Source organism: Bubalus kerabau, chromosome 5 (genome assembly GCF_029407905.1).
Source record: "Bubalus kerabau isolate K-KA32 ecotype Philippines breed swamp buffalo chromosome 5, PCC_UOA_SB_1v2, whole genome shotgun sequence".
Taxonomy (NCBI): domain Eukaryota; kingdom Metazoa; phylum Chordata; class Mammalia; order Artiodactyla; family Bovidae; genus Bubalus; species Bubalus kerabau.
Window position 1 is genome coordinate 33,285,193 of NC_073628.1, and position 16,542 is coordinate 33,301,734.

General features: G+C 41.4%; 1 protein-coding gene across 1 annotated transcript in view; it reads right to left on the bottom strand.

Moving 5' to 3' along the window:
• Nucleotides 1-8,904: 8,904 nt before the first annotated feature.
• The window catches only part of LOC129654212 (glycerophosphodiester phosphodiesterase domain-containing protein 4-like), a 100,223-nt gene continuing 92,585 nt past the window's right edge, over nt 8,905-16,542 (bottom strand). Inside the window, exon 16 of the mRNA XM_055583740.1 lies at nt 8,905-9,215. Coding sequence (XP_055439715.1) covers nt 8,905-9,215 — 311 coding nt within the window. The remainder of the gene's footprint in view (nt 9,216-16,542) is intronic.

The window sequence follows — 16,542 nt, forward strand, 5'->3', positions numbered from 1 at the left end:
AGGGTACTTTGTGTTTCCATACAAACTGTAAAATTTTTTGTTCTCTGAAAGATGCCATTGGCAATTAGAAAGGGATTGCACCGAGTCTGTAGATTACTTTGGACAGTATAGTCATTTTCAACAATTTGATTCTTCCAATCCACAAACAAGGAGTATCTTCCCATTTCTTGGTATCGTTTTCTATTTATCAGTGTCTATTTTGGCTAATGTGAGTACTGTATCTCCCATTAGCTTGCCATTTCTGTTTGTGTGAAATATATTTCTCCATCCCCTCACTTTCAATCTATGTGCATCCTTTGCCCTGAGCTGGGTCTCTGTACAGGCAGAATATTGTAGGCACATTTTTTTTTTTTTTTTGTATCCAGTCTTCCACTCTATGTCTTTTGATTGGCGCATTCAGTCCATTGACTTTTAAGGTAATTATTGACCAATATGTATTTGTTGCCATATTAAACTTTCCTTTCTAGTTGTTTCTTTGTTCCTTTATTTTTCTTTTTGTGGTTTCATGATTTAGTTTTATTTTATGCTTTTTGTTTTTGTGAGTATTCTGTATGTTTTCAATTTGTGCTTGCAGTGTTTTTCAAATATGTTAACCCTTCTTGTATCTTCTTGCTTTAGAATGACATAGAGGCTGAAATACATTCTAAAAAAACCCTACATTTTCTTACTCTTTCCCTACATTTCATGATTTTGATGTCCTCTTTCACATTTTCATGTTTATGCTTTTGCTATTCCTTATGTCTTTGCTTTCATGAATAGTTTTGTTTGATGTGTATACTGGCTGTCCAATTGATTTCCTCCTCATTATATCTTCTTTTCTATTTAGAGATTACCTTTCAATATTTCTGTTAAGACAGGTTTTTGCTTGTCTGAAAAAAATCTTTATTCTCCTAAATGATAATCTTGCTGTGTAGAGTATTTCAGCCTGCAGGCTTTTCACATTTGAGACTTCGAATATATATTGCCACTCCCTTCTGGCTTTCATTGTTTCTGTAGAGAAATCAGCTGATAGCCTTATGGGAGTTCCCTTGTAATTTACTCTTGGCTCTTGTCTTGCTGCCTTTAGAATCCTTTTTCTTTAATTTTTGTCATTTTTATTATAATATGTCCTGGTGTATGTTTGTTTGGGTTCATCTTGTTTGGAGCTTTCTGTGCTTCCTGAATCATCATATATGTTTCTTTCTTTAAGGTTGGGAAGTTTTCAGCCACAATTTCTTCAAATACATTTTCAATCCCCTTATTCCTTTCTTCTCCTTCCGGAATCCCTGATATGCATAGATGGCACACATTATACCCCAGTCTCTTAATATTGTTTTCATCTTTTTTCATTTGTCTTTCTGTTTTAACTGGATAATTTCTATTATTCTATCTTTAAGATCACTAATTCCTTCTGCATTATTCATTCTGCTATTTTTTGCCTTTAGTTCAGCTTTCATCTCAGCAAATGAATTTTCTAATTTTTCTTGGTTCCTTCTCATGGTTTCTAGTTCCTTTTTACAGTAATCTGAATTTCTGTTGATAGCCTTTTTTTTTATTCCTTGAGTATTTTCGTTACATACTTTTTGAACTATCTATGTTACACAAAACCTGAATGAACTTTTTGGCTATCTATCCCAGTATTATACTGAAGAGGTCTGTTTCACTGTTTATTCCATCGGGCTAATTCTCATTGTCTTTTAACTGGAAGAGGTTCCTCTGATTCTTCATTTTGTGTATATTCCTCTTACTCTTTGAATTAGGAGAAACAATTATCTACTATATAGTCTTGCAGAGCTATTTATATGCAGAACTTTCCCTGGTTAGTTGGTGTGGATTTAACATTTTTTAGGACAGAGACTGTTTTGGTTCAGATGCTTGCCTTCTCTTTCCTTAGTGTGTGCTGGTCATTATCCCCTTGAAAGAATATACAGTTATTCAGCCTATGTGCCCTCCTGGGGAGGTGGTGACAGGGGTTGGCACAGTTGTGGGGCCCTCAGGAGCAGTGGTAGTGTGCACCCACCTCTGCAGTCTGAGGTGGCAGTGGCAACTCATGCCCATCCCTAGGGCTCATTTGGGCGGTGCCCTGTGGGCTGAGAGTACAGGTCTGGAGAAAAGGTCCTAGTGTGGCTCCACCCCTCTCCTCATGCACCTCCCAGCAATGCTGGCTTGCCTCCCTGGTGGGCCCAGGCTTCTTCCTATACGTCCTTGTTTATGGTGCATCACACCCTAGCTCCCTTGGGCTGTTTCCCTGCAGCCAACCCCAGCTCTGCCCCCAGGTCTGACCTCTGGAGTCTGAGCCTCAGCAGTCAGCCCCCATCTACCCCCGTGGGGGAGCATCTCAGGATTTGGAGTCCCAGACAGTAGCCCTGCCCATCTGTGCAGCTCTCCCTCCGCTCTGCCCTCTGTAATCCACTTGCTGCGTTCTCCTCTGAGACGCCAAAGCTCCTCAACTTGTCCTGGCTGGTGTCTCTGCCACTGAGGGGACTTCCCAGGGTGCAAGAAGTTTTCCTTTTTCACAATTCCCTCCCAGGGGCCCAGGTCCCATCCCAATTCCTTTCTCTCATTTTTCTTTGGCCCTACCCAGACTTGCCTGTTGGGAAGTCTCAGGTCTTCTGCCAGCACCCCGCAGATGTTCTGTGAGAATCATATTTGTGATCTACTTATGACAACGTGAGCTACATGTCCCACTCCTCTGCCATCTCAATCAGAACTCTCTGAATATTAGTTTGCTTGATATCTCACAAGTCCCTTAAAACTACTGTCATTTTAAAAAATGTTTTTGTTTTTACTCTTCTGATTAGGTAATTTTCATTACTATCTTCTAGATTGCTTGTGTTCTTCAGTATCACTTAATCTACAGTTAATTCCTTCTATTGTATTTTTTGCTATTGTATTTTTCAGCTCTTACTAGTTCTTTTTTAAATTTTCTGGTTCTTTGTTAAAATTCTTACTGTGTTCATCTATTTTTTTCCTAGTTCCATTAGCATTATCACTCTTAACTCTTTAATGGGTATTCTGTTCAATAATTTGTCCAGTTTTTTGTTGTCCTTTAATTTGAAACATATTCCTAAACTTTGTGTCTGTGAAATTAGGTGAAAGAGTTACCCATCCAAGTCTTGAAGCCATGTCCTTGTGTCGGAGTGTCCCATGTAGTCTGTGTGTACCCAGTAGCGTCAGTGGAAGAGCTGGATCTGAAGTAAGCATGGGCTGTGTCTTCCCCCAGGTATGCTTGGCAGCCACCACCTTGGTTGGAGATAGGGCTGGAGCTGGAGGGGCTAGATCCAGAGCCAGTTGCAACCTTGGCCTGCCCGTATGCTGAGTGACCATCATCACCCTATCAGGCGTGGCTACAACAGGAGCCCTGAGGGAGCCTGGTTTCTCCAGAGATTGCAGAGGTCCAGGCATTGGTCTGGTACATGTCCGGGGCCTAGGACTGCACTACTGTGCTAGTTTCACTCACCATTTGCCTGGTGTACAACTTGCTTGGTTAGAAGTTGGTTAGAAGTTGATTCAGGGCCAGAGGAGTTGGCTAGCTGAGCTGGTCCTGGCCCCTTCCAGTATACATAGAGATGCTTGCTCAGTTATGATGGCCTCCACCCTGGAGCTAGCCACGCTCATTTCTGAGAGTGTGGGCAGGGATGCATGAGGTGATAATGGCTGTTTCTGCCCTGATCAGAGGCAGGACAGGGTCCCTCTGTCCCCTCTAAATGTGTATTGTTCCACAGGCAGTGACAGCCTCCAACTTAATGTGGAGCAAGAGAGCCAGAAGCAGGAGCCTGGTGCGAGCTGGGGTGAGCTCTGGAGCAGTCCTATCAAGCCAACCAGAGTCCCAGAGGTTCCATCCACTGGCACCATGCTATAACAAGGAGTAAGCAAGACTGTGCATGCAGTCTTCAAGAGCAGAGTCTCAGTTTGTTATAACTCTGTGTAAGACCCACTGCTTTTCAAAACAGCTAAGGAGACTCAGCATCTCTGTCTGAGCCAAGGGCTGAGGTGCCTATTTCATGGCTTGACCCCCTTGTTCCCCAGGGAGGACCCCTGAGCCTATGCTACTGCACTCCTCTTCTGTGTCTCCTGCTAAAGGGGTGGTTCTTGACCTGGTCGCTTTCATTCATTCCTGATTGTATCTTTCTTTATAGACTTAGCTGTAGAACAAGTGTTTGGCTTGTCCTCCGGTGAACTTGGAGAGAATTGCTGCTCCATACATATTTGTAACTTTGTTTTCATGAGCATTCTCCCACTCTGCCATCTTAATCTCCTCTACCCTGAGATGCTCTTAATTGTCATTAACAAGTGTATCAATTCATCAATCCCAAAATCAAGGTGAGCAGTGACAGGGAAGAGAAAGTGGAGTGGAATTCTCTGTCTGTATTTCTAACAAAGGACCTCAGACTCAAATCCTGAAAGACCTTGCAGGCACAATCATCCTCACATCATTCACCCTCCTGGCCACACATCTTGAGAGGCTGTCCATATTTGCTTTGTCTTATTCCTTGCCTCTCATCTCTCCACCCAAACCACTCTCTGAGTTACTAACAAAGCCCTTGCTACTAAATCAAATTAACTCTTTAGTTCTTGGTCTTTAAACATCATCAGACACTACCATCCACTTCTTCCTTCCAGATTGCTCACTGCCAACACTGGTCAGGGTAGCAGGCTGTGCTGGGGTAACAGATGCTCATATGTGAGAGCCTGAGCAACTCCTACAAAGAGGGCCAGGAGGCAGGGTCCTACCATTGACACAGGAGGGCACAACTGGGGCTGTTGGTGAAGGGAAAATGACTACCATCTTCCCCTTGGCTACATGGGCCAACCTTCCTGGCCACTGAGGTCAACAGCAGAGACTTTAGCAATGAGGTCTCCTGAACTGAGCTCAACAGGTACAGCCTTTACGATCACTCCTGGAGATAGGCATCCAGAATTTGAGGGACCCACAAACTAGCACCTTGAAGTGGGGTCATGATAACTTAGAACCCTAGATGTCTGGACGGATGAATCCATACCTTCAGCCATCTGGCTGGGGAGGCTGAGCCCGGGGGGTGGGGGGCAGGATTTGTCTTTGTCCAGGCTTCTGTCCACTGCAGTTTCCTGGGAGCTGTCTGTGTTCTGGGTCTGAGTGGACGGCCGTGTCCCTCTCAGTGCTCTGTTTATCTTCTTGCTGTTGTTTTCAGGGCTACAAGATGGATGACCTCCCAACTCCCTATATTAGCCAGATGCTCACAGCCATGAACAAACAGTGAGGCCCCAGGAGTGGCGAGGGAACAGTGGGAAGGTGGCTCTGGCCCCGTGCCTGCTCTCTAGGCAGCAGCTGGCTCAGGACCATCAGCGAGGAAGACTTTAACTACCCAGGCAGGTAGCCCAGGAGGCTGGGCTGGCTGGCCACCATGACAGTATCACTGTGGCCTCTGATCCTTCTTCCAGTGAGGTGGCCTTGCCAGGAGACAGAACTCCCTCCATTCACCCTGAAGCACCTGGTTGGTTCTACTCCTGGCTTGCTGTGACCTCACCACTGTAAGAGCCTGTGCTCCTCAGATGTCATTTGTAACTCAGTCTAGTCCTACCATGTGACCTCCTTTCACTTTGTGTACATGGCCTGGAAATGTAACCAAGAGGACAACCTAGTTCTCCATGCTGGGAACACTCAAACCAAGATTATCCTGAAACCTAAGGGACTGGCTTAATTGACCAAAGTCCTGGAGCCTCGGCTAGGGTAGGGAGACAGACTGCTTTTATATATTACAGTGTGAGTGATGACCCCTGTTCAGATCTCCCCTGATGACCTCAGGCATATACCATGTGCTTTATCTTCTGGCCCCAGGTCTCTTTTGAGGGGGAAAGGAGAGGGAGCAGTGTGTGGCACCAGGACAAGGCCCTATGGGGGAGTGGCTCATATAACTCTATCCATGGTCTGTGGATACAGGATCAAGCTAGTCTGGGATTTGAGATAGGGGTGCCTAAGCCCACAATGTGCTTGAAAGGTGCTTAAAGGGATGGGTTGGGACCAGGGCAGGATGGGCAGGGCAATGCTGGATGTCAGCCTGGGAGGTGGAGACCTACGTATGGTTGGCTGGAGATCCAGAGGGGGAACCAGCTTCTGTGCCTTACCTGTAGGGCCAGTAGATCCAGAATGGCCCTTACATCCTTCCAGAAATGTCTCTTTGGTCAATCAAAAAGCCACCAAGAACCCCAGGAACCAGGCTGCCTTGGATTAAATCCTTATGTCCAGTGGGTGCCTGTAAAATATTACTTTGTGACCAGGATCGAACAAGCAAGTTTCGAAGATCCCTAAACTACTGCACAATTGGACTCATCTCACACTCTAGTAAAGTAATGCTCAAAATTCTCCAAGCCAGGCTTCAGCAATATGTGAACCATGAATTTCCAGATGTTCAAGCTGGTTTTAGAAAAGGCAGAGGAACCAGAGATCAAATTGCCAACATCTGCTGGATCATCGAAAAAGCAAGAGAATTCCAGAAAAACATCTATTTCTGCTTTATTGACTATGCCAAAGCCTTTGACTGTGTGGATCACAATAAACTGTGGAAAATTCTGAAAGAGATGGGCAGACCAGACCACCTGACCTGCCACTTGAGAAACCTATATGCAGGTCGTGAAGCAACAGTTAGAACTGGACATGGAACAACAGACTGGTTCCAAATAGGAAAAGGAGAAGGTCAAGGCTGTATATTGTTACCCTGCTTATTTAACTTATATGCAGAGTACATCATGAGAAATGCTAGGCTGGAGGAAGCACAAGCTGGAATCAAGATTTCCAGGATATGAGGATATCAATAACCTCAGATATGCAGATGACACTACCTTTATGGCAGAAAGTGAAGAAGAACTAAAGAGCCTCTTGATGAAAGTGAAAGAGGAGAGTGAAAAAGTTGGCTTAAAGCTCAACATTCAGAAAACGAAGATCATGGCATCCGGTCCCATCACTTCATGGGAAATAGATGGGGAAACAGTGGAACAGTGGCTGATTTTTTCTCGGCTCCAAAAATCACTGCAGATGGTGATTGCAGCCACGAAAGTAAAAGACGCTTGCTCCTTGGAAGGAAAGTTATGACCAACCTAGACAGCATATTAAAAAGCAGAGACATTACTTTGTCAACAAAGGCCTGTCTAGTCAGGGCTATGGTCTTTCCAGTGGTCATGTATGGGTGTGAAAGTTGGACTATAAAGAAAGCTGAGCACTTAAGAACTGATGCTTTTGAACTGTGGTGTTGGAGAACACTCTTGACAGTCCCTTGGACTGCAAGGAGATCCAACCAGTCCATCCTAAAGGAGATCAGTCCATCCTAAAGGAGATCAGTCCTGGGTGTTCATTGGAAGGACTGATGTTGAAGCTGAAACTCCAATACTTTGGCCACCTGATGGGAAGAGCTGACTCATTGGAAAAGACCCTGATGCTGGGAAAAATTGAGGGCAGGAGAAGGGGACGACAGAGGATGAGATGGTTGGATGGCATCACAGACTCAATGGACATGGGTTTGGGTGGACTCCAGGAGTTGGTGATGGACAGGGAGGCCTGGCGTGCTGCGGTTCATGGGGTCACAAAGAGTCAGACACGACTGAGTGACTGAACTGGAGAAGGAAATGGCAACCCACTCCAGTACTCTTGCCTAGAACATTGCATGGATGGAGGAGTCTGGTAAGCTACAGTCCATGGGATTGCAAAGAGTTGCACATGACTGAACAACTTCAGTTCTGGGCAGTTCTCGGATGGGGTCTTCAGACAGGGAAGGTGTGATATGGGGGTGGGGCATCCCTCTGGGCTTTGACTAGGCTGAGTGCCTGGAGAGATGACAGGGGAGAATCCTCTTGCCTCTGGCATGCTAGGGATCTGTCCTCAAGGCCCCTGATACTTCAGCACAGCCAGCCTAGCTCACTTGTCCTCAAATGCACAAGCATCTGGGGTCACCTGCATGTAGGTGACAAACCACTCCACAGGGAGTGCTATTCCTGGTCTCCAGATACCTGTGTGGGAGGGGAGGGGGTGTTGCTGAAATAAAGTCCCCAAACCACACAGCCCTGCTTTCTGGGATGACAATGCGGCCATCTGAGGCAGCCCTGCCTCATCATTGTTTACAGGACTCCACAGTCAGCCCAGGGAAGGTGCTGTGGTGTCTGCCCCTGCCCATTACCATATACACGGGAACATGAGCCCTGGACAAGGAGGGTGAGTAGATGATGGTCACACAGTGGAACACAACTTCCTGCTTCTAATGCAGGGTTCTCAGGTCGAGTTTCCCTTCAAGGTCAAAAGCCACTGGGTGGGCATGGGAATATGCCCATCACCCCACTGGAGAATCAGCCAGCGACAAGCTATGAGGAAGCACCCCATGCACACTGTACAACAGGATGTGTGAGTGGGGTGAGATCTTTGCCCCTGCTCATATCCATGCCACCTCTCCTTCTCTGACTCTGCACGGCATCACTCTGGCACTCCTCCCTTGACTTTGTCAGCCTGAGTGACCACAGAGGGCCCCAAAGATTGTATCTATTTCCTTCTTAGCTCCTCAGAGGCTGCCTTTATTTATAGGCTGATGTTCACCACAGCCACTCCTTTAGCTGTAGGAATATCATGAAGGGTTAGGATGAGACAGATCATTTGACACCCACAAAACAACCAACTCAAACTCCAGGACCACACTTTTTCTCCTCTGCTCATCCCCTGGAGAGGAAAGGCAAGACCAGAGTGGTTTTCCTGAGAGCCTCCCTGGCTCTTCCGCACCTCTTTCCTGATCTCTCTACCATCAGGTCACCCTGGGCACAGAGAGGGAGAAAAAGGAGAAGGAGGCAAGTTGTGGCTAATTATTCTTTGAAGACAGCCCAAAAGGGGGAGAAGGATATGCTGGGTGTGGTGGAAACCATCATAAAAGAGGATTATTGAGGGGAGTCAATAGTGGGGGGCTTTTCAGGTTATGTTTCAGGAGGAGGCTTCTCCACAGAGGGAACCATTGGTTCATTTGCCTCCAAGGTAGGCAATACAGTTTGGAGGGTGGCCTCTCTGTTGGCTTCCGAAGTGGGTTCTTGGATGGGTTCAAAGGCTGGCTCAGTGGGCACTGGTTGTCCAACGTCATCTGTGGGATGCACGGTTGGTATAGTGGTTTCATTGACAACCTCTTGTACAACAGCTTTAGAACTTGGAGGTTCCCTTTCCCTCTCTGGAAAAGGTGCAGGGATATCCATAATTTCTACTACTTCATTTTGGAGGCTTGCACTTAAAGCTTCTGTGGGATAGAAAAGAAAACAACATAGATTCCTCCAAAGTCGATTCTCCAATCTTTGCTAGTAATGTGGTAAAATCCTAGTCATCTTTAAAATGTCAGCTCCTCACTTACCACTTTAGAATCTTGCCCCTTAGTTTTCTCCCTACCCAGCCTTTGGGCAGACTTCGCTACATCTGTACAACAAGGTGCTTAAGTTTAAGAGTCTATTGGGTGAGGCTCTAACTCACCTCAGAAGGGTGAAATCAACATTTGTTTAAGGTTCATGTATTTCCCAACCACTGATTCTGAAGCAGTGTAAACAAAAAACTGAATACATCCTCTATTAGAATGGGAGCTTTTTACGAATAGAGACTTTGCCTTGCTTGCCACCCCATGTATAGTGCTCAGGAGTGTCTATCACACAGTAATTGCTCAGAAAATAGTTTCAGTTTCTTTTCTAACCAACTGATAGAACAAATAGATGATGGAGACTTTTTTTCATAATGCAGCCTGGAAATGGACTCTCATCAAAGACAAATTAAAAACTGGATCATGTATAAAATGAAGAAAATATCTTAAAATTATCTAAGAATTTACAATATAAGGAGGAACTGTGGACATGAAATCTAGAAGACAGTGAGAATCCAAAGAAGAAAATCCAGTTATTTTTCCCCCAGTGTGTAATTTCACTCTTGAAAAAACAGTTGCACACAGGAGCTTAATTTTAGCTTCACAGGCTGAAGGGGATTTTTAATGCACCTGAATTGAATTTGTACTTCAATTCCATGACATCCAATATCTATGATATTAGGTTTTCATATTCGTGAATGTGTTATGTTGCTCCATTTATCTGGGTCTTCTTTTTCTCACTAGACTTTTGTAGTTTTCAGTGACCAATCATCTATCTTCTTTGCAAGGGCTTACAATATTTTCCTAAAATTCCTATTTATGTTTTTATGCTGTTGTAGATGATGCTATTTCAATTTTTAAAGTAGTCACTGATGATATATAAACATACAGTTGATTTTTCTATATTGACCTTGTATCAACATTTAAAAAACTGATGGCATCTGGTCCCATCACTTCAAGGCAAACACGTGGGGAAAAAGTGGATACAGTGACAGATTTTATTTTCTTGGGCTCAAAAATCACTGCGGACAGTGACTGCAGCCATGAAATTAAAAGATGCTTGCTACGTTGGGAAAAAACCTAGACAGCATATTAAAAAGCAGGACATAACTTTGTTGACAAAGATAAAAAAAAAAAAAAGCTTGGTTTTTCCAGTAGTCATGTATGGATATGAGAGTGGGACCATAAAGAAGGCTGAGTGCCAAAGATCTGATGCTTTCAAGTTGTGGTCCTGGAGAAGGTTCTATAGAGAATCCTTTGGGCAGCAAGATCAAACCAAATTCAATCCTGATGAAAATTAATTCTGAATATTCATGGTTTTTCCAGTAGTCATATATGGATGTGAGAGTTGGACTGTAAAAGCTGAGTGCTGAAGAACTGATGCTTTTGAACTGTGATACTAGAGAAGACTATTGAGAGTCCCTTGGACTGCAAGGAGATCAAACTAGTCAATACTAAAAGAAATCAGTCCTGAATACTCATTGGAAGGACTGATGGTGAAGCTGAAGCTCCAATACTTTGGCTACTTGATGCAAAGAACTGACTCATTGGAAAAGATCCTGATGCTGGGAAAGATTCAAGGCAGGAGGAGAAGGGGATGACAGAGGATGAGATGGTTAGATGGCATCACTGACTCGATGGACATAAGTTTGAGCAAGCTCCAGGAGTTGGTGATGGACAGGGAAGCCTGGCGTGCTGCAGTCCATGGGGTTGCAAAGAGTCAGATATGACTGAGAGACTGAACTGAACTGAACTGATTCATTGGAAGGACTGATGCTGAAGCTGAAGCTCCAAAATTGTGGCTACCTGATGTGAAGAGCCAACACATTGGAAAAGACCCTGATGCTGGGAAAGACTGAGGGCAAGAGGAAAAGGGATGAAAGAGGATGAGAGGGCTGAATGGCATCACTGACTCAATGGACGTGAGTTTGAGCAAACTTTGGGAGATAGTGAAGGACAGGGAAGCCTGGCATGCTGTAATCCACGGGGTTGCAAAGAGTCAGACATGACTTAGAGCCTGAACAACAACATTCCTGAGCTATTGCTTAAGTCACCAGTTGTAGTAGGTTTGTCATTTGACTCTTTCTAATTTTTTACTGTATATAATCATATATGCAAATTAGGAGTTTTATTTCTTCATTTATGCCTGTTATTTATCTTTATATATATATTTAGTATATAATTTATATATACTAAACTGGCTATCTTACTAAATGGACGTGAGTTTGAGCAAGCTCCAGGAGTTGTGATGGACAGGGAAGCCTGGTGTGCTGCAGTCAATGGGGTCACAAATAGTCAGACACGACTGAGTGACTGAACTAACTGAAACTAGCTAGGATCTTCAGTACAATGCCAAGTAAAAGCAGTGAGAGCAGACAGCCTCGCCTTATTATTGATCTTATATAGAAAATCCTGCTTCACCATTAACAATCATACTGGCTGAGGTTTTATTTTTAAGTATCTTTCATCAGATTGAGGACATTTCATTCGATAACTAGGCTACTCAGATCTTGATCATAAATAGATGTGGATTTTTGTCAAATATACTTTATTTCTAGTCTATTCTGATTAGATGATAGATTGATTAACCTGCAAATTATATATCCAACTTGTACCACTGCAATAAATCTCACTTGCTCCAGATGTTTTATCCTTTTTTTATACTGATGGATTCAATCTGCTAATATATTGTTTTATGGCTAAGTTGGTGAATGAATTGATCTATACATTTAGATGTTGCACTGTCTTTGTCAGATATTTTTTATATGAGATTATTTCTGACCATAAAAAGTCAGCTAAGAAATGCACTTGTTTTTTTAGTGAGTCGGTATAAAATTGGTATTATTTCTTAAATATTCACTTAACCAGTGAAGCTTATCGGGCCTGGACTTTCCTTTGTTGTGAGGTTTTTGATACATGGATTTGATTCTGAAAGATTCTGATAGGTTATAAAATTTCTATTTCTTTTTTCAGTTCTGGAAAATTGAATCATTTGAAGGAATTTGTTTACCTCATTTAAATTTAATGGCTTAAAAATGTTCTATGATTTTCCTTTTTATGTCTAGGATCTGGAGAGATAATCTCTCATTAATCATTCACTATACTGGCAATCAGTCTGTCTCTTCCTTTTTCCCCTTACTAAGCGTTTATCAATTTTATTAATCTTTTCTAAGAACTAACTTTTCACTTTTTGAATATTCTCTATAGTTTGTATCATTTCTATTTTACTGTTTCTGCTATCTTTACCATTTCATTTCTTTTACTTGGTGAAAATAACTCCATTTTTTAGATTGCTACAGTAGACTCTTAATCACTATTAAGCCAGGCTTCCTTCTAAAAGTTAAAGTTACTAATTTCCGTCTAAGTTATGGCTTAAGTTGTACCACACAACTTTTGCTTGTGTATATGCATTACACTTTAAAATAGCTTCCAATTTCCCTTGTGATTAATCTCTTGATCAATAAAAAGTTTAGAAATACATCAATTTCCTCCACTACCTTTATTATACATAAACATATTCCAGTGATATTTTTACTTTTGTATGCTTCCAACTTAAAGAATTCCCTTATAATTTCTTGTAGAACTGGTCTAGTAGTGATGAACTCTTCTAGCTTTTGCTTATCTGGGAAACTCTTGATATCTCCTTCAATTCTGAATGGTAACCTTGCTGGGTAGAGAGTTCTTGTTTGGAAGTTTTTTCCTTTCAACACTTTTAATATATCACACCTTTCCTATCTGGCTTGTAAATTTTCTGCTAAAAAATCTGATGACCTTATGTTGTTTCCCTTGATTACAAATTGGTTTTTGTGTTCTCCTTTTAGGATTCTCTCTTTATCCTTAAATTTACCATTTTAACTTTAATGTGTCTTGGTATGTGTCTTTTTGAGATCATCTTATTTGGAACTCTGTGGCTTTCTGGATCTGGATGTCTTTTTCCTTCCCCACATTAAGGACATTTTCAGCCACTGTTTCTTCAGTTAATTTTGGGGGCATTTTCTCTTTCTCTTTTCCTTCTGAGGGCACTATAATGTGAATGTTATCACACTGGATGCTGTCCTAACAGTCCCATAATGTATCTTTCCTTTTTAAAGTTCTTTTTTCATTTTGCTGCTCTGTCTGGGTGAGTTCCATTGTTTTGTCTTCCAGCTCACTGATTCGTTCTACTTCCTCATTTGTTCTGCTGCTGAGCCCTTCTAATGTATTTTTTGGTTCAGTTATTACTTCTGTTTGGTATTTTCTTGTATTTTATGTTGAAGTTTGCACTATGTCCATCCATTTTTCTCCAAAGTTCAATAAGCATATGTTTATGACCATTATTTTTAACTCTATCAGGTAGATTGCTCATCTCTGTTTCATTTAGTTATTTTTCTGGGGTTTTGTCTTGTTCTTTTGTTTGGAACATATTCCTCTGTCTCATTTTAATTAATTCAGTATGTTTGCATCTGTGTGTTGGGCAAATCAGCTCTATCTTCCAGATCTGCTTTATGGCTTGCCATATGGTCTATTTTGCAACTACGCCATTTACATTTCAAAATATTGTACATTCTGCAGTTGTTGAATATAATATTTTCTGTCAACTAGGTCAGGTTAGCTGGAAGTGTTCAGACTTCTATATCCTTTCTGATTTTACTTTTTGATGAATTTAGTTGTTCTTTCAGGTACTAAGAGAGGAATGTCAAAATCTTTAACTATGATTTTTCTATTTCTTTCTATTTTTGTTTAATGTGTTTTGAAGCTCTGTTACTAACTATATAATTATAGGGCCTTCTTGATACACTGACCTTTTCTTTCTTAAGAAATCTTCATTTCAAGTAAGGCTCCATGTTTTAAAGTTTATCTTTCAGATATTATTTTCATACTTGCTTTTTGTATGGCATATTATTTTCCATCCTATCTTTTTTCATTTTTCTCCCTTCTGATTTTATTTTAATTTTCTGTCCTTTAACTATTAATCTGTGTTTTTATATTTGAAGCATTTCTTTTATGAATTGCATACGGTTGGGTCTTGCTTAATTCTATCCAATATTACAATCTCCACTACTACTTTGAGTATTTTGTACATTTATGTTAACTGAACTTAATAAAATGGTTGAATTTATGACTACCATATTTCAATTTGTTTTCTATTTATTTTGTGTATTATTTTTTACCTTTGTTCTCTTTCTCCTGAATACATCTGCTACAAGAGATATTCTCATACTGGGTGTGAAGAAGATGCTATGATGTAAGAAAGCCTTATGACTAAGACCTGAATGGAATATCTAGATCTCAGAGAAAAGCTCAGTCAAGAGTGATTAAGAAAACACGACTGACTTCAGTTCTTGCAACTGTAAGGAACTAAATTCTGCCAACAATCAATGAGCTTGGAAGAGGACTCTTAAGTCTCAGATGAGACTGCAGCCCAAGCCAAGATCTTCATGAGAGCCTGGTGAGATATGCAGTAGACCTAGAAAACCCATGCCTGGACCCCTGGCCCACAAACTGGGAGATGATAAATTTGTGTTGCTTTACACTGATAGATTTGTGGTAATTTGTTACCCAGTGATCAAAAACAACCCAAACTTTGATAGAATATACCCAAGATAAAGCATAGAAATTAATAGGCTAAAAATAAAAATAAACAGTCTTGGTAACTTATGAGACAATATGACACCATCTAATATCTATGTAATTGGAAACCCAAAAAGAAGGTAATAGCAGAAAGATATCTGAAAAATACAGGCTGAAAATTTATACTGTTACTGATTTAAGATGTTCAGCAAACCCTAAGCAGATAGACACACTAATATACACTGAGGTAAATCATAATCAAATTACTGAAAAAAATAATAAAAGAAACAGCCTTAAAAAGGACATATTACAAGCAAAGGAACAATGATTAAAATAAAGGAAGATTTCTTTTTTGGATGACTTTTCATAAGAAACTGTATGAGACAAGATAAAATATTATAAGTAGAGGAACAATGATTAAAATAATGGAAGATTTCTTTTTTGAATGACTTTTTGTAAGAAACTATATGAGACAAAAGATAAAGGATCAACTTCTTTGAAGGGCTGAAAAATATATCCTAAAGATGTGCGTGTGTGTGTGTGTGTGTGTGCGCATATATATTAAAGGTAGCAGCAGCAGGTGCAGCAGCACATGTTGATCTAAAAGGTAGTCATGGTGCAAAATGTGACACTAAGCTTAGTATGCAAGGCCTGGTCTTCCCACCCTGCATGGCTCCAGGCTGTCTTGGGAAGGACTGATGCTAAAGCTGAAACTTCTATACACTGGCTACCGGATGTGAAGAACTGACTCTTGGAAAAGACCTTGATGCTGGGAAAGATTGAAGGCAGGAGGAGAAGGGGATTACAGAGGATGAGATGGTTGGATGGCATCACCGACTCAATGGACCTGAGTTTTAGCAAGCTTTGGGAGTTGGTGATGGACAGGGAAGCTTGGTGTGCTTCAGTCCATGGGGTCACAAAGTGTCAGACACAACTGAGTAATTGAACTGAACTGATGGCTCTAGGTTGTGGTTTTGGCTTCTTTCCAGTCATCCTTGTTCATTCCCTGATACTAAACTTCATCCTTTGCCTTTCAGTTGTCTCTTTTAGGTACTCAAATGGTCTTTCTATATATTTATTTAGATTAGGCAAAACTGGTTTCTGTAAATAAGCAACTAAAAATTAAAAACATGAAAGATTCTTAGTTTATTATCTACTCACCTTATTTTCTTATTCTCATTTAAATATGGTGGGAAGTAGTTGTCAAGTTAATTTATTTTCTAAGGCATGATACCCACCTTTCTTCATTCAAATTTAAATGGTTCTTTGAACTTTCCTTCAGAACTTCTATCTCATCCATGCTTTCCACACCAATTCCATATTCTCTTTATTTCTTGATTAGATTACTATTATGGGCTGAACTGTGTACCACACAAACTCATATGTTGAAGCGCTAACCACAGAACTTCAATATAGGACTAATTTAGGAGATAAAGCCTTTAAAGTCATGATTAAAATGAGGCCATTATGGTGAGTCCTGATCCAGTCTGATCAGAGAGAAAACTTGGAGACACAGAGGACATTGGGGGTTTGTGTGTGCACAGAGGAAGGGCTGTGTGGTGATACAGCAACAAAGAGTCTACCAGCAAGTCAATTAGAGAGGCCTCAGAAAAACCAAACCTGCTGACACATTGATCCTGCACCTCCAGCCTCCAGAAATGTGAGAAAA